We start from the raw sequence: 22099 nt of genomic DNA on the forward strand, positions 1-22099 counted from the left end.
ATGAGCTGTTTGGGCCCTACACAGACTATGAGTTTATGTCTTAGGGTTTTAGAGTTTCAAATTATTTTAGTCTGTTGATTAGATATTTGCTTGTAGTATCATAGTTTTAGAGCCACTATTGAAAATGGTGTCTGAGAAAACACATAAAATCTAGCCCCAGCACCTCGTACAGCGTGCCGGCGTATGGTAGGTGCTCATTAAATTCTTGCTTAATTAATGAGAGGAGACAGTTACTTTTCTTTAGCATGTGGTCTTTGTTTCCTCGGGCTGCCATGAGGTGCCACAAATGGAGTGGCTCCAGACAGCAGCAGTGTCTTCTCTCACACCTCTGGAGGCTAGGGGTCTGATGCCAGGGTGTCCGCAGGACCCTGGTTTGTCTCAAGGCTCGGGGGAGAGTCTTTCCTCGCCCCTTCCTGGCTTTGGGCATTGCCGACGCCATTCCTGGGCTTGCAGCTGCCTCAGTCTGCCCTCTGCTTCCCTCCTCACACGGCTTCTCCCTGTGTGTGTCTGTGTGTCTGTGTGCTGACCTGATAAGGACGCCAGTTACTGGACTTGGGGTCCACCCTAATCCAGCATGATGTCGTCTTCACTCAGTTACATCTGCAAAGACCCTATTTCCAAATCAGGTCCATTCACAGGTTCTGGGTAGATGTGAGTTTGGAGAAGGGGCACTATTCAATCCAGCACACATTCTAATAGCAGAACTGTGCTTTCAACAATCTTTTAGACCTTTTCTACATAGAATAAAATGATCCGGGCGCTGGTTAACATGAGAGATCCATTTAGTAAATGCCAGGCATACAAATAAGAACAACGAAAGAAATGACTTGCCTTCCAGTACTTTCAAGGTTATTTTTTCTAACAGTATGATGAAAAAAAAATTTTTTTTTTTTATTTTATTCTTTGAGTTTTCCCAGCACCATTATTTGATGGTCCTCCTTTCCCACTCTTTCTTTCTCTCTCCAAAGATGGTATGAGTTGCTCTCTTCAGGTTGGAACTTCAGGAGGAATAGAACTATTAAGATGTTTCTCTGGTGGCTGAGACTTGCTGGTGCCTGAGCTGGTGCCCTCATCTGCCTCTTCCTCCTGTTCTTTTAGGTGTACCTCAGTGTCATTTGTCTCTCTTGTGTGTCGTGCTAGATCTCACAGATGGCAGGAGTTCAGTCCGTCGTGGTTAACAGCCTCACCTATAGCCTTCCTGGGGCTTCATAATCTTGTTGGCCAAACATACCACAATATTGTGGATCTTTCATACAGATGCTTTCCGCTGTACCTCCGCTTCAGGTTTATGGGTTCATTAGATCTTGTTTCTTTTAGATAAAATGTATATTCTTGTATTATTGTGACACTCATGGGTCTCAGCCCACCCAATCTCAGAGATAACTGTAGAAGCTGCTTTACCTCCTTGCACTAAGATAGGAAATATGCTTGATTTCCTGTATTCTGTTCACGCGTTTGTAAATATTCTAGGACATAATCTTTCTGACCTACTATTTTTTTACCTACTAACTGAAATTTGTTTCTGTCTTGAGGCCTTTTTATGTTGGATTTTCTTTTCCTCTAGAGAAACTGATACTACAGATGTATTTGGGTGATTTTCTGCCTTTGAACTAAATTTTATTGTAAAGCACATTTTATCATGTCCTGTCAAACGTTTTCTTTCTGTGTTTTGACATCTCATTTTTTTACCAGGAGACCTGTAGAACAATCACTGAAACCTCTTTACTTGCCCATTACCTTTAAAAAAAAAAAAAAAGAATATGAACAGATTACCATTTTTAAACTAAATTTTGGTAATATCTTCTGGATCAACTTTTATCAGGGATAGTGTACACTAATATTTTAGTGGTCGTGTGATTTTAACACAATACTATAAATATCTTCCTGTGTATTTAGGACTCGGAAGTATACTCTTGTTACTCTTCATGATTTTAAAAGCTGCAGAAGCTGCCCTTGTCTGAGCTCCCGCCTCAAAACATAGAGAGTACATGTAGTCGCAAAACACTTGACACATACACACATATTCCAGATAGCCTACTTCTTTCTACTTTTAGCTGAAGTCAGGAATTAGCAGTTATATTTTCATATGTATTTATTGGAGTTGATTCAGGCAGAGATCTGTATCACCAGTACATGGTAAACGAGTCAGTATGATATATGTATATAAATGCATAATTATACATTAGTGTGGTTAAGTATAGATTAATATAAATTTTAATCTCTTATCTAGTTCAACTTGGGAGATTAAATATCCTCACTCAGCTCCCTTACCCCGAAATGCCATGAAACTGACAGCAGGGAATTTTTGTAAAGGCAAAAGCCCACAAGGAGTAAGAAACAGGAGAGAGAGTGGCTGCCAGTGTCTGGAAACCAGACATACATTTACTAAACTCAGCAAACCCGAGAAAATGGAAGCCCGGGCTGGCTGATTTCGATCTCAGAATCTCCAGAAGGCTTGCTAATTGTCAACTGCAGGTGCCTCTGGGAGTGGAGGTGAAGCTCAGAACTGTGGAAGTGGTCCAGAGTCCGTCACAGAAGCAGTTAGAGCCTCAACATCCCCCTCCCACCCTGGCCACAAGTCCAAGGTTTACCATTTGGAGAGAATGAACCGGAGGGCCTCTGGACCAGAGAGGACCCAGATGGTCCTGGGGGGCGGGGGGGGGGGGGCGGTGCGGAGAGATGGCACAGAGGAACTGCATATCCTGAGCTGGGGGCATCCTGGCCTCCTTCCCACGCTGCTCCCAGCATGTTGGCGGCCAGGTGCTTATCTTCCTGACCAGAGACCAGAAGAGACTTCTCTGAGGAATCTGCCCAGCCTAAGGACATAAATCCAGAGATACTGACTCCAGGGGAACCTCAGGGAAACTGCCCATCCAGATCATTCTGCAGTGGAGAGACAGTCGTGAAGCCCCACCTCTGCACACAGAGCTTGCCATCAGCTTTTTAGTGTTCTACTTTTAAATATAAGCGGACAACGAAATACCACTGTTCCCTTGAGGAAAGGAGCTAACATTAAAGATACACGAGAACAAATGGAAAAAAGAAACATGTAAGAAACAGACTATAGAGCAGCAAGAAAAAAACTTAAAAAAAGATCACAAGTATCTTCAGAGGGATCAAAATAGATATTACATCCATAAAGCAAGTATAGAAGCCTATAAAAAGGAACCTTTGAGAACGACAAAGAGCTTATTAATCATAAAAAATTATAATAGAACTGAAAGATTTGAGAGAAGGTTTGAGAGTAACAATTGAAGGAATTTCCCAGAAAGTAGATGATAAATTCAAAGAGTTGGGAAATAATACAGAAAATATAAAAAAGTTAAATGACAGCCGGAGATGCCACACTCTAATAGTGAGAGTTCCAGGAAGAGGAGGTGGGACTGCAGGTGGGAGGGATGAGGAAGTCGACAAAGGAATTACGGAAGAATCACTCCGGACTGAGAGACGTGAGTCTGAGGTTATACGACGGAAAAGATCCATCGAGTGTCCAACCCTGTGGATAAAAATAGATGCAAATCAAGCACAGAAATGTAAAGTTTCAGGACGTGGAGAGAAAAATGCCTACGAGCTTCTAGAGAAAAAGCAGATTTCATACAAAAAAACCAGAATTAGAGCGGCAACACGGGAAACTAGAAGACAGTAAAGGCGGCGCCTTTTGAGCAAAAATATTTTCCAATTTAGAATTCTAAAACAGCCCACCAGTTAAATAAGAAGGAGGTAATAGTATCAGACTTTTGAAGTTTTCAAAACAATTTATCTTCCATACACCCTTCCACAGGAGCTACTGGAGGATGTGCTCCTCCAGAACAAGGGAATAAACCAAGAAAGAAGAAGATGTGAGACCCAGGGAACAGGGGACCCAAGCGAAGGAAGGCCTAGCCGAGGGTGAAGGGGGACCCCAAGACCCTAGCTGTGCAGCAGGCTGAGAGGTCCAGGAGCCCAAGGCTGGAGCAGGTTTGAAGGCTCTGGAGAGACGTCTACACGAAGTTGAAATCGGAGAGTACCTTTTCCATTGCGACAGCACCAGAGGAGATGGATGCAGTTTAAAGTGAGTTTGGGAGTGGATTAGCAACAAGCATGTAGAAAATGAAGCAAATCAAGAAACAAGGCAATGATTAGCTCGAAGGAAAACAAAAATATTGTGTTGGAAAGAAAAAAGAAATCCTAGCGGACTGTGTGGCTCAACTGTGAAGAGCTTTTACATAGTCTTAGCAAGGCAGACTCCGAAAGTGCTTCATTCCAAATTAGAATCTGACTGTGTTGTTAAAATGGGAGGGGAAAGGTGGCGGGAGGAGGGAAGGGATGGGTGTGGGAGACTTGGGGCATCGGTGGGAGGGAAGCTCTTCATTGTGTGCCTTTTCACTTTCGTTGGGGAACCACAGGCATGCTTTTCCTAAACCAAAACAGTTTTTTAATGATAATTGCTTTATGATTTATTTTCATGAGAATTGTTTTCAACAATTGATTTCCATAAAAATGTGCTTTCTTCCCCTCTTTTTTTCTCTTCAGAAATTAAAACACAGAGCACGGGGTTGTTCACCTGATATCAGACAAATAGACCTTGATGTCAACCGCACATTTAGGGACCATATTATGTTTAGAGACAGATACGGTGTTAAGTAAGTACACTTTAATGTTACGAAATGTAAGTAGCATTTATAAAGAGTATTTATTAAAGTCTTTGTTAACTTAAAACATGAGTGAGTAGAATGTCTTGTATGAACCATAATTTTGATGCAGGTCCTAAGGGTTTAAGCTTTTGTAGATCGTTTGGCCCGTGTTGAGTGAAACCTAGGATCTAGGCTCCCTTAAATTTTTTAACCTTGGACATAGTAGATGCCATTCGGTTGGTAAAGAGTCATTTTATGATCTGGGAATTCTTAAAAATATAGTAGCTACTTTTATTAAAATCTTAGTAAAGAAATGGGAGATTGTGTTACTTTTTGAGAACCATGTCAGCGACAAATAGATCCCTATAAACTTGACCCCAGTGCATAGCTGAAACTAAAACAAATGAGGAATGAATGACTGAAATGAGTATTACAGTTTACGAGTGAGAGTTTTGCGGACCTCTGTATCGGCTGAGTTCAACAGGAGAAACAGAAACCAGTAAGAGATGTGTATTCAGTGATTTGTTGAGAGGAATTGGCTTGTAGTGGGGGCTGACTAGGTGGATCCCTTATCTGGAGGGCAGGCCACCAGCAGAGACAGCCCGGAACTCCTGAGCACAAGGGGAGCTGCTGTCCACAGGAAGAGCTTCTTCAGGGAGGCCTCACATCTGCTCTTAAAACCTTTCACCCGATTGAATCAGGCCCACCAAGATTATCTAGGATCATCTCCCCTACTTAAAGTCAGCTGCTTATGGATTTTAATCACATCTAAAAAATGCTTTTTTACAGCAACATGTAGATTAGCTTTTGAATAATTGGGGGTTGTAGCCTAGCCAAGGTGACACCAGTGGCATACTGACCAGTAGAGTACATCCTTGTCAACTCAGTTTCCAAATACAAGTAATACAAGGTCATACTTCACCTAACATGATAGAACCCTTTTGCTGAAAGAACTGGACTGAAACTAGTGTAACCCTTTCCCCACAAGAGGATGCGAAGTCCTTGGTGATGTTTACTTTTTTGCTTTGACATTCTAAAACCTAAATACCGCAATATAAAATAAACTGTTAATAATACATCTGTCTAATATAGCTAATACATGAGATGGAAAGGGAAAAGGAAGGAGGAAGACAAAAATATTTTTAAATACATATATATAAACACATATACCAAAATAAGGAAGAAATGCTCAGAATTGTAATCTATCTTTCTTTCTTTCTTTTTCTTTTTCCTTTCTTTCTTTCTTTCAGATTTTATTTATTTATTTGAGAGAGAGAGCAAGCGGGGGTGGGGGGAAGGAGTGAAGGGAGAAGGAGAAGCAGGCTCCGTGCTGAGCAGGGAGCCCGATGTGGGGCTCGATCCCAAGACCCTGGGATCATGACCTGAGCCGAAGGCAGACACTTAACCAACTGAGCCACCCAGGCGCCCCTAGAGTCATCATTTCTGTGGCTGGGCACATAGTTATGGCTGGTTTCCACTACCCATTTCATATTCCCTTTGCTCTCCACAGGCACCTCAGCTGGTCATGGTTCTCAGCCTGGTGGGGTGACCTAAATTTTAGTTCTGGACCTTCAGCAGTCCTGCCTGAATTAGATTGCAGTAGTTTTCCATTGACTTTAATCACAAGGCTTGGCTCTAGTAAGAGACACCCTAAGTATTCTCCTGCATTCTAGTCCTGCTCTCCCTTACATCTGTTGTGTAGTAGCAACTCAGTTTCCCCTTAGTAATCAGGATCAGTTGCTCCAACCAGTACGGTCACCTTCTTCTTTGCTTGTTGATTCAGAGACGAGGAGCCCAAAGTGGTTGGGTGGCAATCTCAACTTCTAGTCCAGTGGAATCATCGTGTGTCCTGCTGGAAACATTTCTCTCTTTGGAGCTAGGACTCCTAGACCAGCAGAGCTTAAGGCTGATGGGATGGGAAGCAAACAGTTGGCTAGTGGACTACGAGGGATGATAGTGGGTAGAGTCATCCCCCTTTCTGCCCCTTGAATCTTGGACCCCAGCGTCCTGGCTGCGGGAGAGAGAGCGCTAGATATTGGTGGCTGATTGAGAGCATATATGGCCTCCCAGAGGATGCCCCAGCCCTGCAAGGTATTGTACCTGGCCTGCACTGTAACCGGGGCTTCACAGGGCCTCCATAGTTCTGTCAGGCTGGCTGCTCCTATGCGGATGATTTTGTAGTGAGAATAGTTGCCCTCCTTTGTGAAGCCATTTTTGTTTTTTGGTATACATTCTGTCAGAATGAATGTCAGGGACATCTGGGTGGCTCAGTGATCAAGCGTCTGACTGTTGATTTTGGCTTGGGGCATGGTGTTGGGGTCATGAGATCGAGCCCCTCATAGGGCTCTGTGCTGGGTGTGGAGCCTGCTTGAGATTCTCTCTCTCCCTCTGCTCCTCCACCCCCCTTTAAAAAAAAAAAAAAAAGAACGAATGTCATCTAGCCTTAAATTTAGACCGTACAGAGTATTTGTTTACATTTGAGCTTGGGATCATTTCTTTATTACAGTAGTACTTTTGTCTGGATTATCTATTTTCAGGCAAACTTTCTTTTTTTGTTTATAATTTAAAAATATGTGAAATAACCAAAATATATTCAATATAAACTTTCTTTTCTCTAGGCAACAGTCCCTATTCCATGTTCTTGCTGCATATTCTATTTATAACACGGTAAGTCGTAGCATACCCACTCAGGGCGCTTTGAGTTGTATTCTAAGGAACAGGAGGAACTCTTTGGGCACCCCCTGCCTCTGTGGATCTTTTCGAGGCTTCTCTGGTGACCTTGGGATCTTAGAACAGAGCTGATTCAGAAGTGGGAAAAACCACTTTATGCCAGGGAATCTCTCTCATTTTTCCCTCTTTCTCTGGGATTGTTCTGTTGTGGTGGTGTTTGTCTTGTTTTTATTTTACCCAGTCGTGCTGAGAATGAGCAGGGATAGAAGTTTAGGAATTTGGTGGGCACATGAATTTTTGCTCAACCCTTGCTCACCTTTCATCACCCCTGGGAGTTTGTGTTTCAAGGTCACATTTTGTTTACTCAGTGAGGGCCAAATAGGAGACCATGGGTACCTACTTGCTAACCCTAGGAGTAGGCTAAAAGTAAACTTTTTGGTAATAGAACATGTTGTTCTTAACATATCTATCACTCAGTGGGGAGATGGTAATTTGGGGAAAGATCAATTAGTGTTGAACCTAACGTGGATGTTAAATGCTTACTGACTAGGTTCTAGAGAGGACAACCTTGAACCTTGGGTGTGTAATTTCTCTTAAAACCTTTAAGTTACAAGAAATATCAAGCTAGGGCAAGTTAAAAAAAGAATTTATTAAAGGCCTTTTTGTAGAAAGGAAACAAAAGTTGGGCCTCATGGAAATTGGAGCTGGAAAGTGAGAAGCCTTCACTGAGAAAGAGCTACTACACTTTCTATCTCTTCTACTCTGTGGCCACACGGTAAATGATTATCTCTGTAAACTGCTTGTTCTGCTGTTTCTCTCTCCAGATTGTTTTCTTTGCCTACTTTTCAGTTTTCCCATGGCTAAAATTGCACCCACAAACTCAACATGACCATTCTGTTTAAATGCATCTCACCATCTGATTACAGATATCCTGGAGAGAGTATGTGATTAGTCAGTGCAGCCAATTAACTCTTCCCGTGGGGTCAAGTGACCTCTTCTGCTCCACCAGCTTTGGTTTATATGGCACAAACATGAACCTCTAAGGCCATATTACTAGCAGGGAATATGGGGAGAGTAGGCAGTTCTCAGAGAAGGAACACAGACTGGCTGGGTATCCCAAAATGTGTCTCTGTAAGGGCCAGGAAATCTAGCGGAGACAAGACAGCAACTTGGGAACTGTTACAAGGAGAGAAACTTGCCAGCATTTGAACAAAGAGGAGGGATATTGAACTGAGAATAATATATACAAAGGAAAAAGAAACTATTAGTTCTCTTTACAGAAGGCATATGGTATTGAGGGGGGACACTAAAAATACATGTAGCTTGACACTTTGCTCATGCTTCTACATTTATTTTTGAATACAAATTTATTCTTTTATAGTATATAGTTCAGTGTTGTAAAACTGTGGTCTTTATCTGTAGAATTGTCCATTATTTCATGTGTCTAAGCATTTTCTGATTATTTTGTTGGGCAGGTTTTTATATGTGCATATGCATGTAATTGGATCTTAAAATCCACAGTTTCTTTGTTCTCATTTATCTTCAGGAAGTTGGATACTGTCAGGGGATGAGCCAGATCACAGCTTTGCTCCTTATGTATATGAATGAAGAAGATGCCTTCTGGGCCCTGGTCAAACTATTCTCAGGCCCCAAACATGCCATGCATGGTAAGAAAACCCATATAGTTCACCAAAAACAATAAACAAGGAAGGGAGAAAAAGGTAAATTAAAAAACTTTGAAAGATGTTTGGTAGGGTTAAGTACAAAAACTTAATGTCTGGGGCTGTTCAGTCAATTAGTGTTTGTGAGTCATTTCTTATTTCCTCCTTTATTGAACTTTGCTAAATTTCTGTTCACATTTATATTCCTTTATGTTTACCTCAAGATACACTGTTGGCATTTTGAGATTCCTTCCTTACTTGCCCCCAGTCAGAAGAAACTCATTTAGGTTTGGAGGAATTTAGGAAAGCTATATTAATGGGAGAAATAAAAGATGCCTTTGACTAAAACTTCTAGACTGTCATGCAGTTTTCATTTCAGTGAAATGCGTGTTTTGGTTCTTTTAGCCATAAAATTGATTCCATTTTACAATAAAAGGCTGCTGATAACATGTTATGGGTACTTCATTATTTAATATCTCAAAACTTGCATGAACGTTTGGTTAACAAGTTAGGAGATTGTTCTTAATAACCTTTCCCTTATATCTGCCAAGCATATACAAGAAACTTTAGAGTTTGGATTGCATCTTCTTTTGGAAATAAAAGTGGCATTTGCCCATTTAATGCAAAATTATTTTCCCAGTGCCATCCATGTGATAAGACCAAGTTAAAAACAAATTTTTAACATGAATTGCTTGAAGAATAGATCATCTAAGGTCCTTTTGTGAGTAAACTTTTTGTGGTGAGGGACCTGCCACATGTTTAAAGTGATATTTTAACATTTTCAAAATTATGACTATAGTTTATTAATTCTCACATTCTTACCATGTGGTTTTGTGGTGGTATTTTGTGGGGGGCATGTGTGTCCGTGCGCATGCACGCACATTTGGCCATCTCCCTCACTTTTCCTTGTGAATATTTTTTAAATGAATACTACTACTAATGATAACTGTTTCTGGACACTTTGCATCCCATCAGTAGACTCCAAAAGTAAGACACAGTATATCAAACTGCCATCCAACAGTATCTTTTGAAAAGGCATCTTGAAGAAAAATAACTCTCCCTCACCCACCTTTATTTTGATTTACCATGGGATAAATGGTGTTGCTGATCTGTGTTGAAGTACAAAGGGATGTCACAGTTTCAGTAGTATGTAATTATGTGGAAAACTGTCCAAGTCTAGGAAAGTCATTTCTTTTGAACACACCTGATAAGCTTACGTTTGGCAGTTGTCACCAGTCTGGTCTATAAAGTAATATTAATTTTACTATCCTAATATTTACATTTACTGTGCAGTTTAGGTCATTATTTTGGATAAGTTAGTATTTAGAGATATTTGTAAGTCTGCCTATGGAATTTTATCACCGAGGGTTGCCTCAGTTCTTTGCATCTCTTACATGATAGTGATGTCACTTAGAAATGTACAGAATAAAGTGAGGGCTGAAGAAAATGAGATTTTAAAATATCAAGTCTGGGATATCACTAACAAGTGAAGTAATGTTAGCTATCTTAGCATCCTTGAGCTAGTGTTTATTACTGAGGGAGGGGCATTGCCTTTTTTAAAATGAGACTTTTTCTTGAAATTCTTCTAATTCCCATTCCTATCAAATTGACCATCAAAGGGGCACAGATAGATACATAATGTATATTTTTTTTATGACATCAGAAAATGTTACTATGGGAGGAATAGAATCTCTATCTCTGGAAATTTTTACACTAAGTATGTTCTTCGGGTTCTTGGAGGAACGCAGTTTCACTTTTTGGAAGCAGGTGTTTTGTGGGGAGAAAAAAATGGGACTCCAAGATCAAATAAGTCTGGCAGAGTGAGTTAATCAAGCAAACAAAGTTTCTTTAGTTTATAAAGCATGTTAGAAAGATTGAGAAGCCCTTATGCATCATGAATATGCCAGACAGGTTTGTAGAGCACACAGTACTTCCCCTGGATTCTTTTTAAAAAACATAGGACATCTATTAACATCTTTCAAAATTACATAAAACCCCATTGGACATACCTAATATGGAGAAATGTTAAATCTGTTGAGTGTATAACCTTTTTAATGGATCGTGTAGAATATCTGAAAGGAAACTTGTAAATGAAAATAGATGTAAAGTTCCATGAGTTAGATACACAAAATCAGTACTAACTTAACATTTACCATTAGTTACTTCCGAGAAATCTTAGAGATTCTGTTGTATAATGAGATGGGATAAACTCTGGTTTCTGATAACAACATTGATCATTAGTGTCATTATGTCTTAGCTGATGTCAGATATCATGGAAGGGATTAAAAAGTGATTAAAGCCTTGGAAGCACGATACTAATGAAGTTTTTAGAGTAAGCCTGAAAACAACAAAATGTTTGTTATGTAGCAAATTGACAATAAAACAAAATAAGTCCTCAAGATTAGAATAACTTACAAGAAATTTGCACACTTAAGATATGCTTTAAGATACTTGAAGAGAACAGACAATCCTGGTAAATTGCTTCAGTTTTCATTTTTTTCTTGGTTTCTAAGTTTCCCTTTTAATTCAGAAATATTCTGTCCTCTTTTATATTTTTACAAGGTTATAGGAGGTCTTTACCAAACAAGTACTAGATTGCAAATTTCATTGCCCAGAGCTCACACACAATTATTTACTTGGTGGGGAGGACAAGTATCTTAGTAACTACTGGATTTTTGTTGTTGCTGACAATTAAAAATGAAAGAAATGTGTTGCATTTTGAAAGGGGTTTTTGTTGCTATTGTTTATGAAATACTCTTTTTATGTTTGTATTCTAGGCTTTTTTGTTCAAGGTTTTCCTAAACTCTTGAGGTTTCAAGAACATCATGAAAAAATACTGAATAAATTTCTATCCAAGCTTAAGCAACACTTGGTAGGTAGATGTGACATTGACTTAACACCCACTTACACCAAGAATAAACCTAGAAGAATTGAGTGCAACCTTTGGGCCCAATTGCTTTATTGATTTGCGGTGTTGTCCATTTCATTTACTATGCATTTGTAATTCCCAGGTGTTCGAAGAGCATGAGATTTGTGGAATTTAGTATTGATGAACCATCACAGCCCTAACTCATAAAATCAAACCACTTCTTTGCAGATGATATATACAAATGGTGCAGTTTTTAACGATATGTGATTTTTCAGTAATTTTGGAGGCCTTTTTATTGCACCAAAAATACTTTAAGGGTCATACAAACTCTGTCCTTAGTGAACCATAGACATGTTCTACTATGAAACATGATAATTTGGTGAAGCAGAGATACTTCACTGTAAAATGTTATATTACAATCCTATAGAAGAAGGATTTATTCTTAAGGTGATTTGCAAAAGTGAGATGGAGGGAGAAAGAAAGTAAGGAGAAAAAACTAGAAATACTCCTGGTATTAAAGAGGGCACGTTCTGCATGGAGCACTGGGTGTTACGCACAATGAATCATGGAACACTACATCAAAAACTAATGATGTAATATATGGTGATTAACATAACAAAAAATTAAAAAAAAAAAACACTAGAAATACTCCAGCTTGCAGAAGATTTGGAATGAAATGGTTTTATGTTTAGCTTTGAGAGCTACCTCCAACAGCTTTCCTAACTTTTAGTATTAGGTTGTCGTATTTTATTTGCTGCAATCCAGAAATTTGAAGTCTTTGTTTTTTTTCAGGATTCTCAAGAAATCTACACAAGTTTTTACACAATGAAATGGTTTTTTCAGTGTTTCCTTGATCGTGTGAGTATTTCTTTACAAAACCCAATCATAAAATTATAAATACCAGACAAGAGTAAGCTGTTAATCTTATCTTGTTTTGTTTTTAATTATAGACTCCTTTTACACTAAACCTCAGGATATGGGATATCTACATCTTTGAAGGAGAACGAGTTCTTACCGCTATGTCCTACACAATCTTAAAATTACACAAAAGTAAGAAAATGTTTAAAGATTTCACAAAGATCAAGGCTTGATTTAACTCTGATTTCTCGTTCCTCACCCAACTTCAGATTCATTTTCTTTTAGTGGTGGATTTAAAAAATTCTTGAAAGTCAGTGAAGAAATCATGTTCAGTTGGTAATTGGCTTCCATCACTTCTTTCTCATGGCTAGAAGCTGATTACATTGCAGAGGTCTTTGATTTTTTTTTTCTCTATTTCAGTTTAATTTTCCCATTTAAGCAGTAGAATGCAATGTGTTGGTTTCACTAATAATATTATTCTTACTAAGTATTTGTTTCCTTATTCCTAATACTGCTTTTCATCAGTCTGAATTTCTGGTTTGTAATCAGAGAAGAGAGAGACCAAATAAACCAGGCCCTTAGTTCAGAAGTCTGGTGAAGACATTTTCCAGCACTGTTTCCTCCGTCCAGGCAAAAGCTCCCATCTCCAAGCTGTAGACCAGAGATGGGCACCTCTCTTCCTGCTCATCTCTCTACTTGACTGCATTGTGGCCTCTGGGGCAAGTACAGTCACTTGTTGGGTAAATGCAATATTCGGTTGCAGTACTTCAAGGGCTCTATACATTTGGCATGTGGTGCCTTACTTTAAAAATCAAGAAATGAGAGTTTTCTTCTTGAATGTGAAGAACCTTATTCATCTTAAAGTCTCAGTTCAGTCTTTAAAATTACAACTCCTAGTCCGTCGTCTTGTAACTCTGCAGAGAGGAGAATCATTGAAAGCTTTAGAACTTCGCAGAGCACTTGGAGTCTAGGTCTTACAACGTAGTTTCACATTCACTGATCATTCTCCTCCCTTAGGTTATTCTTGAATGATTCTTCTGTTTAGCTTCCCAACTAAATTATAAGCTAATTGAGTACTCGGGGGTCACGTTTTGTGAGGTTTTTTTTTTTTTTTTTCCCTGCTGTGCTTGACGTTGCTCGAAGTACATGTTAGGTATTTTAATATAAAATTGTTTGATTGCTTATTTGAAAAGCAGGCCTTTGGAGTGTCCAAACTTTAGAGAGAAATGAAAACTCCCTGTAAAATCAAGTCTGTATTAAGGATAAGGGTTCAGAAGCACTGTGGTTCATTTCCCTTACGCCCAGCCCTCACTCCCTCCAGCACGCAAACCACAGCATCCAGAGAGCGGCCTCCCAAGACTCTCAGTCTGTCTGAAAAGCACAGGAAATCTGTCTCTGTCTCTCCCCCACCTAACCCCCCGCCGGCTCCTCTGCTCCCCTCCTCTCCCCGCCTTTCCTTTCTTTCTGGATTATGAACTGGCCAAGATGTGGAACAAAAGTATACTTTTTATTAAAATATGTGCATATTGGTTTAATGTTCACTGAACAGCAAGAAAGTGGAAACATGATGTTGTATTTCTCCATAGCTCTGTTCTCTGTCTTAAATTATGTTGTAGTTATATGAGCCTTGATTAATTTTGGCAAGTGCAAAGTTTCTTCGCCCTTTGCAAATAAACTTTAAAGCATAATACCTGCTTTATATCCTATCATATCATCACACTAGATAGCTGTTGGAAAAAATGTGTCTACTGCTATGTGGTTTTTTTCTCAGTTAGAAAAGCTCAAGGACTTACATGAAGTTTCTTCACCACCATATGAAGCTTTGAAAACTCAGGGCACCTTAACCAAGAGTTTAGCTAAAGCTCCTACGATTTTGTTGTTTTTTTCCCGATTGTTTTAACAATATTTAGAGATATTGTTATGGGAGGTTTATCACACACTGGTTTTAAATAGTAAAAAAAAAAAATTAGTAATAACCTAAATGTCCAGTATTAGAGGACTGATTAAGTGAATTATAGTACATTATAGTATATCCGATGGACTCAAAGTATAATCAGTTTTTTAAATTGATACATGTGTACACACATCTACTCATAGGGCAGTGGCTAGTGGGATTGTAGCTGATTTTTGCTTTCTACTTTGTATCTGTAACTGAAATTTTTTTTAATTTTATTTTTTTATTTTTTTAAAGATTTTATTTATTTATTTGAGAGAGAGAGAATGAGAGATAGAGAGCACGAGAGGGAAGAGGGTCAGAGGGAGAAGCAGACTCCCCGCCGAGCAGGGAGCCCGATGTGGGACTCGATCCCGGGACTCCAGGATCATGACCTGAGCCGAAGGCAGTCGCTTAACCAACTGAGCCACCCAGGCGCCCTCTTTTTTTTTTTTTTAAGATGTAATTTATTTATTTGACAGCACAAGTAGGCAGAGTGGTGTGCAGAGGGAGAGGGAGAAGCAGGCTCTCGCCTGAGCAGGGAGCCTGATGTGGGGCTCGAATCCAGGACCCTGGGATCCTGACCTGAGCCGAAGGCAGATGCTTAACTGACTGAGCCATCCAGGCACGCCTGTAATCTGAATTTTTTAAAATAAAACTAATTTCATAAGTAGAAATACAAATAAAGTTAGTAATGAGATTTTTTGGAAATTCTGAAACTGTAAATATAGAGACTTGAAATAGGTTTGCCTGTGGGAGGTGGAGTTCTATAACAGTAAAACAGAAAGCCCTCAGGTCATCTTGGGTGGCCTGTGTCTCTAAGAAGTGCTTGCTCTGGGTCAGTATCAATGTCTAAGGTGTGATGTTCTTAAATAAACCCCTGAAAAGGTATTTAGCAGTAATCACCTCTCCCTGTCTCCCCAAAGAGTAGATGTGACTGCTTGGGTATCAGAAAATACCTTTATCTTATTGAGTATCAGTGATGTTTACAGTGCTGTGTATAAGTTGTATGATGTGCCCTTTTTAAAAAATACTGCACCAGAGTAGAATACATTACCGTCTCAACCTGAGTAACTGTTGACTCAGCATTTGTATTTCTCTGATTTGTTCTTAGAACATCTAATGAAATTGTCTATGGAAGAACTTGTAGAATTTCTTCAGGAGACCCTGGCAAAGGACTTTTTCTTCGAAGATGACTTTGTAATAGAGCAACTTCAGATTTCTATGGTGGAACTAAAGCGTGCAAAATTAGACCTTCCAGAACCTGGTAAGAAATATTCAAACACTTTCTATATAAGTCATAATTAAAGTTGGGAAATGGCACAGTGAACACAGGCCATTTCTGTTTCAGAACATAAGCATTATGTGTACTTGTGATGGCAAGCTGTTTATGGCTTTGTGCTTATTTTAAGAAAAAGCAAATAAACGCATTAATGAAATCTGCCTCTCCTAATAGAATAACTGTACTATCCCTGCTTAAACTTAGAATGTTTGGATGGCAAATATTGATCAAGAGAAGTAATCATGGTGCTTTAAATGAGCATAAACAATAACCTTTACTTTCAGCATCTCATTTTGTAAAACCATAAGGAATAGCAGAGAAAATGAAAGATCCATTTTATAGAAGAGGACCCAGATGCTGAAATGCTTTTGTCTGAAGCTACAGAACCAGCAGATGGCGTTACTGACACTACAGTCCGAGCTTTCCGACTGCTGATCCAGGGCTCTTGGCAGTATGTCGCAGTGTAGATAATATATTTTATTCGCTTGTTTCAAAACCTCTTCCAGCGCCTCCTAGTAGATTTTCTGTGAGGTGCTGGGCAGGAGATTCAGCAACTGAAGAGAAAGACATGCCTCTTGTCTCAAGGTGCACACAGGAGAGACAGAATTTATATAACTGCTAACAAATGAAGTGTAAGTAAATAGGATAAATGGGGGAAGGATCAAAGGAAGGGTCGGATGAAAGGGAATAAAAAAGAAAATGTGGAAATATCGCAGCAGGAATAACTTAAAGTTTTGACCTGATATTACTTGACAAGAAATGGTTTCCTGAGAAAAAGTCATTTTTCGCCGATTTCCTTTCTTGTCTTTGTTCCAAGCCAATCCAGCTGTGATGCCCTCAGGTAGAGTTGGAGGTAGCATTTCCTGGTCAGTGTGGCACATATTTTGATGTCTTCTTGAAGATGTCTGTACAGAAAAACAAGCAGACATATGTTCATGGAAAGCACATCTTTTTCCCTTTGGTAAAAACCAAGATGCTCTGCTTTTAGTTACTTCATTTTGAGGGGTCTAATTGGTGTTCCTCCGAGTTCGTTCTGGGTCATCAAGATTCACTAGAAAACAAACTGTCACAGTTTGATGGTGGTCAGAGGCCTTGTGCAGCATCACCCTTGCTAAGTGAGGACACCCCGCTTGTGTTCAGTGTACTAATGTCTGTTCCCCGCTGATTCTTTACCATAGCAGAGAGCGCCCGTGGAACAGCAGTGACTAAGTATTCGTGCCACTTTAACATTTATTTCAAAATATCTTGCCTTTTTTTTTCAAAAAGAGTCAAGACGTGTTTTAGTAAAAGACATACAGAGAGAAAAAATATATATATATATATATATAATAGAACTATTTAAACATGAGAATAAAATATTGCAGAATAGGATGATTTAGCATCTAACTAGCAGCTATTATTTTTTGAATACTTAGGATGGGCCACAGGCTACATGCATTATCTCATTTAATCCCTAAAAATAGCTCAGAAAAAGTACTCACCCGCCTTTTACACATGAATAAACTTAGTAGTATATAAGATCTTTTTACTAGGAGGTGGTAGAATGGGGATGGGGAGGGGAGTGCAGATAAAGGGAGAGGAAAAGATAAATAACACCAGGCACGTTGGCTAACGCTTGCCCTGATCGTACTGATAAAGTGCCAAGTGGGGACGTAGTTCTGCACTTTCTAGGACAATAATCTGTCTCTCATCTGTATTTTTACTACTACTACATTGACTTTCTGGGCTTTGTGCTCTGCAGCCTGCCCAGTGTTATCCTCTTTAAATTACTGCAAGCTATATATGGAACATTAAGATAATTAAGTGGTCATTGTAGTAAGAAATTTTAACATCCTATCATCTTAAAAACACACATGAGCATGTTATTTCTTTGTGGCTCCTTTTGAGCTGCCTCAGTTTGTAGTTTGTTTTCCCAGACCCACAGAACACATGGTATTTTGAATTGTTAATTTTTTTTTCCTGGTTGGGTAGAGTTTTCCATTGTTTTGATTCACATTTCTTTAATTTTGATTGAGTGTCTATCTTTTCATTGGGCATTTTAATTTCTTTTTCTATAAACTTCCCTGTTCATCCTCTGCCCATTTTTCTCTTGCTGTATTTATGCACGTTCTTCCTAAGTAAAGGAAATTGGCCAGTTTATTATATGTGTTATAGATACTTTTCATATAGAATTCTTAAAAATTTAATCCCTTTATGGCATCTCACTTCTGTGTCTTAGGTAAAGAATTTTCCACATGCTGAATGAAAAATTTTTGGTTGCCCACATTTTCTCTGCAACTTTTTTGTTTTTATATTTTTATGCTTAAATCTTTAGCCCATCTAGAATTACTTTTGGTTTAAGGGAAGAGTTTTAAGGGTGTGTCTTTAATTTCCATAAATTTGTGAATTTTCCAATTTTACTTCTGTTGATTGACTTCTAACTTCATCCTGTTGTGGTCAGAAAAGATGCTTTGTAGAACATCTATCTTTCAAAATGTGTTGAGACTCAATTTGTGACTTAACATATGGTGTATCCTAGAAAATGTTTCATGTGCACTTGAGAAGAATGTGTATGCTGGGGGCACCTGGGTGGCTCAGTTGGTTAAGTGTCTGCCTTCAGCTCAGGTCATGATCCCGGGGTCCTGGGATCGAGCCCCGCATCGGGCTCCCTGCTCAGCGGGGAGCCTGCTTCTCCCTCTGCCTGCTCCCCATGCTTGTGCTCTCTCCTCTCTTTCTCTTTGGCAAATAAATAAAATCTTAAAAAAAAAAGAATGTGTATGCTGTAGTTGTTGGGTAGGGAGTTCCGTAAATGTCTGTTAGAGCCAATTGGTTTATTGTGTTGTTTCCGCCCTCTGTGTCCTCATCTTCTGCCTGGTGGTTCTGTTACCGTGGGCTGGGCATCGAAGTTTCCAGCTATTATTGTTGAACTATTTCTCCCTTCAATTCTCTCAGTTTGTCTGGCATATATTTTGATGGTCTATTATTAGGTGCACACATGTTTTCTGTTATTATATCTGCTTAAGATATGATGTTCTTTTTTGTCTCTTGTAACCTTTTTAAGATGTGTAGTCTGTTTTGTGTGATTTAGTATAGCTGCCCCTACTCCCTTTTGTTACTGTTCGCTTGGAATGTCTTTTCCATCCTTTCACTGTCAATGTGTTGGTATCTTTTGATCTGAAGTGAGTCTCCTGAAGGTAACATATGGTTGGATCATGTGTCTTTATCCATTCTGCCAATCTCTGTCTTTTGATTTAAGAGTTTAAACTGTTTACTTTTAAAGTAATTACTGATAAGGAAGGACTTCTGTCATTTTGCTATTTTTGTCCCTTATTTCCTGGGTTACTGTCTTACCATTTGGTTGATTTTTTTACTGTGAAATGTTGAAATTACTTATTTTCTTCTCTGTATATTCCATAGCTGTGTGTGTGTCTGTGTTTAAAGGAGTTATATTTATCATTCTAAAGTTATAACTTTCTAATTTGGATTTGGATTAACTTCAATAACATATAAGAGCTCTGCTCCTTTACAGCTCCATCTCCAGCCCTTTCAGTTGTTGATTCCCCCAGATGACATCTTTATACAATCTGTGCCCCAAAACATAAACTAATAATTCTTTTATGATACTTTTTTTTATTATTAACATATAATGTATTCTTTCAGGGGTACAAGTCTGTGATTCATCAGTCTTACACAATTCACAGCGCTCCCCACAACACATACCCTCCCCCGTGTCCATCACCCAGCCAGCCCATCCCTCCCACCCCCTCCACTCCAGCAATAATCTTTTAAATGCTTTAGTCTCTTAAATTATGGAGAAAACAAAATGTGGAGTTACAAACCGAAGTTACAACAATACTAGCTTTTAGACAAATAATTGTTTTTTTAAAAACTATTATTCTCTTAAATCATAGAAAAACAGAAAGTGGAGTTACAAATCATTGTTATAGTAGTAATAGCTTTTATAATTCCCCATGTTTTCACCTGTACTCTGATCTTTTTTTTTTTTTTAAAGATTTTATTTATTTATTTGAGAGAGAGAGAATGAGAGACAGAGAGCATGAGAAGGGGGAGGGTCAGAGGGAGAAGCAGGCTCGATGCGGGACTCGATCCCGGGACTCCAGGATCATGACCTGAGCCGAAGGCAGTCGCTTAACCAACTGAGCCACCCAGGCGCCCCTGTACTCTGATCTTTATTTCTTTTTTTAATTTAAATTCAATTAGCCAACATATAATACATCATTAGTTTTTCAATGATTCATGAGTTGTATATGACAACCAGTGCTCATCACATCTTTCTTTCTTTTTATGCCTTTGAATTTCTATGTAATGTCCTTTCATTTCATACTGCACTCTTGAACATTTCTTTCAGGGCAGGTCTAGTGGTAACAGACTCCCTCCACTTTTGTTTATCTGGGAATGTCTTAATTTTTCCCTCACTTTTGAAGGACAGTTTTAACAGATATAGGATTCTTGGTTGATAGGTTTTTTTTTTTCTTTTGAATGCTTTGAATATATTGGCTGACTTGTGGCCTCCAAAGTTTCTGATGAAAAATCTGCCTATAACCTTATGAGGATGAGGATACCTTTTATATGACAAGTTGCTTCTCTCTTACTGCTTTCAAGAGTCTGTCTTTTGAAAGTTTGACTATAATGTGTCTCAGTGTGGGTTTGAGTTCATTTTATTTGGAGTTCTTTAAACTTCTCGGATGTTTATATTCATGTCCTTAATCAAATTTGGGAAGTTTTCGGCCATTATTTTGTCAGATATTTTCTCTGCCCTGTCTCCCTCTCCTTCTGGGACTCCCATAATGCGTGCGTCTGTCTGCTTGATGGTTTCCCTTAGGAAACCATAGTCCCTTAGGCTCTGTTCACGTTTCTTCCATCTTTCTTCTTTCTGTTCTTCAGACTTGATAATTTCCATTGTCCTGTCTTAAAGTTGGCTGATTCTTTCTTCTACTTCTTAAATCTGCCTTTGAATGCTCTAGTGATTATTTAATTTCATTTATTATATTTTTCAGCTCCAGAATTTCTGATCTCTTTTTATGTGTTCTCTTTATTCATGTTATCATTTTGCTCATACATGATTTTCTTAACTTTATCCACATCTTGTTCTTTGAGCTTCTTTAAGACACTTATTTTAAAGTTTTTGTCTAGTTTATCTACCATTGGTCTTTTTCAGGGACAGTGTCTGTTGATTTATTTTTTTCCTTTGAATAAGCCATGCTTTCCTGTTTCTTTGTATCTCTTGGGATTTTTTTTGTTGACAACTGGGCATTTGTATACAGTGATGTGGTACCTCTGGAGCTTTCTCCCTTTTCCCCAGGTTTGCTGGGTGTTTTTGTCATTTTATTGTTGTAGGTTGTGTCTGTGTCAAGGATCTGCCTGAAGTGTAAACTTAAGTTCTTCTCAGAACCTTTTCTGAAACTTTCCCTACACGGGAATAGTCACTTTCTAATTTTAGCCACATATGTAGTGGTTTTCGAATGTTCTAGTCTTTAATATCTGCCTCCCAGAAGGGGGAAAAAGTGAAGAGCAGAAAAAGGGGACTGGCCCTTTAAAGTCCCTGAAAGTCGCCTAGAGGGGCTTGCAACAGTGGGGGGCGGTGCAACCGAAGCGGCCTCCACCTCTCTGTCTACGACTCTCTGATGCAGCAGCCATCAGCAGCCAGAGCACAGCTCTCCAGTGTGTGGAGGACGAGTTCTTCTCGCACATCCTGGTCCTCCAGGCTGCATGCACACTGCTCCAGGAACGGTGTGAAGCTGGCGTGCCCTGTGGCTGGGGGTGGTCATGGGCAGTGTCTTACAGGGCTGAGAGCTGAAGTTGACCAATATTAACTGCAGTTGACCGTTCAAGCCTTCTCCTGGCAGTTGTAAGCTTTCAGTAGACACCAGAGTTCCAGAGTAGTTCTATAGACAGATCCTAGGTGGGGAGACAGATTCCTGGTGCTTTTTATTCTGCCATCTTCCTAGAACCCTCTCCTTTTCAATGTATTTCTAATGTTATCGAGCAAGTTTGATTCCCCCGCATTTTCCAAGATTCTAGATTATAGAGTTATCAACAAATAATAGTGTTTTTTCTTCCTTTTAAATATTGATGCTTCTTACTTATTTTTCATCTCAAGAAGGTACCAAACTTACTGTTTTTTCCAAATTTAAAAAAAGTGGATGTTGAGATTGTTTTGTTTTGTTTTAAATGGTTTTTAGGTACAAATGAGCTAATCTTTTTATTTTTTTT

The 22099-nt window shown here is 39.0% G+C and overlaps 1 protein-coding gene across 3 annotated transcripts in view; it reads left to right on the plus strand.

Moving 5' to 3' along the window:
- Positions 1 to 22099, plus strand: part of USP6NL (USP6 N-terminal like) — a 170395-nt gene that overhangs the window by 126988 nt on the left and 21308 nt on the right. For all 3 annotated transcript variants that reach the window (XM_027591985.2, XM_027591986.2, XM_027591987.2), the window contains 7 exons: positions 4513 to 4622; positions 7232 to 7280; positions 8830 to 8950; positions 11722 to 11816; positions 12606 to 12671; positions 12764 to 12863; positions 15719 to 15871. In XM_027591985.2, the coding sequence (XP_027447786.2) occupies positions 4513 to 4622; positions 7232 to 7280; positions 8830 to 8950; positions 11722 to 11816; positions 12606 to 12671; positions 12764 to 12863; positions 15719 to 15871 (694 nt within the window). The remainder of the gene's footprint in view (positions 1 to 4512; positions 4623 to 7231; positions 7281 to 8829; positions 8951 to 11721; positions 11817 to 12605; positions 12672 to 12763; positions 12864 to 15718; positions 15872 to 22099) is intronic.

Source organism: Zalophus californianus, chromosome 9 (assembly GCF_009762305.2).
Source record: "Zalophus californianus isolate mZalCal1 chromosome 9, mZalCal1.pri.v2, whole genome shotgun sequence".
NCBI lineage: Eukaryota > Metazoa > Chordata > Mammalia > Carnivora > Otariidae > Zalophus > Zalophus californianus.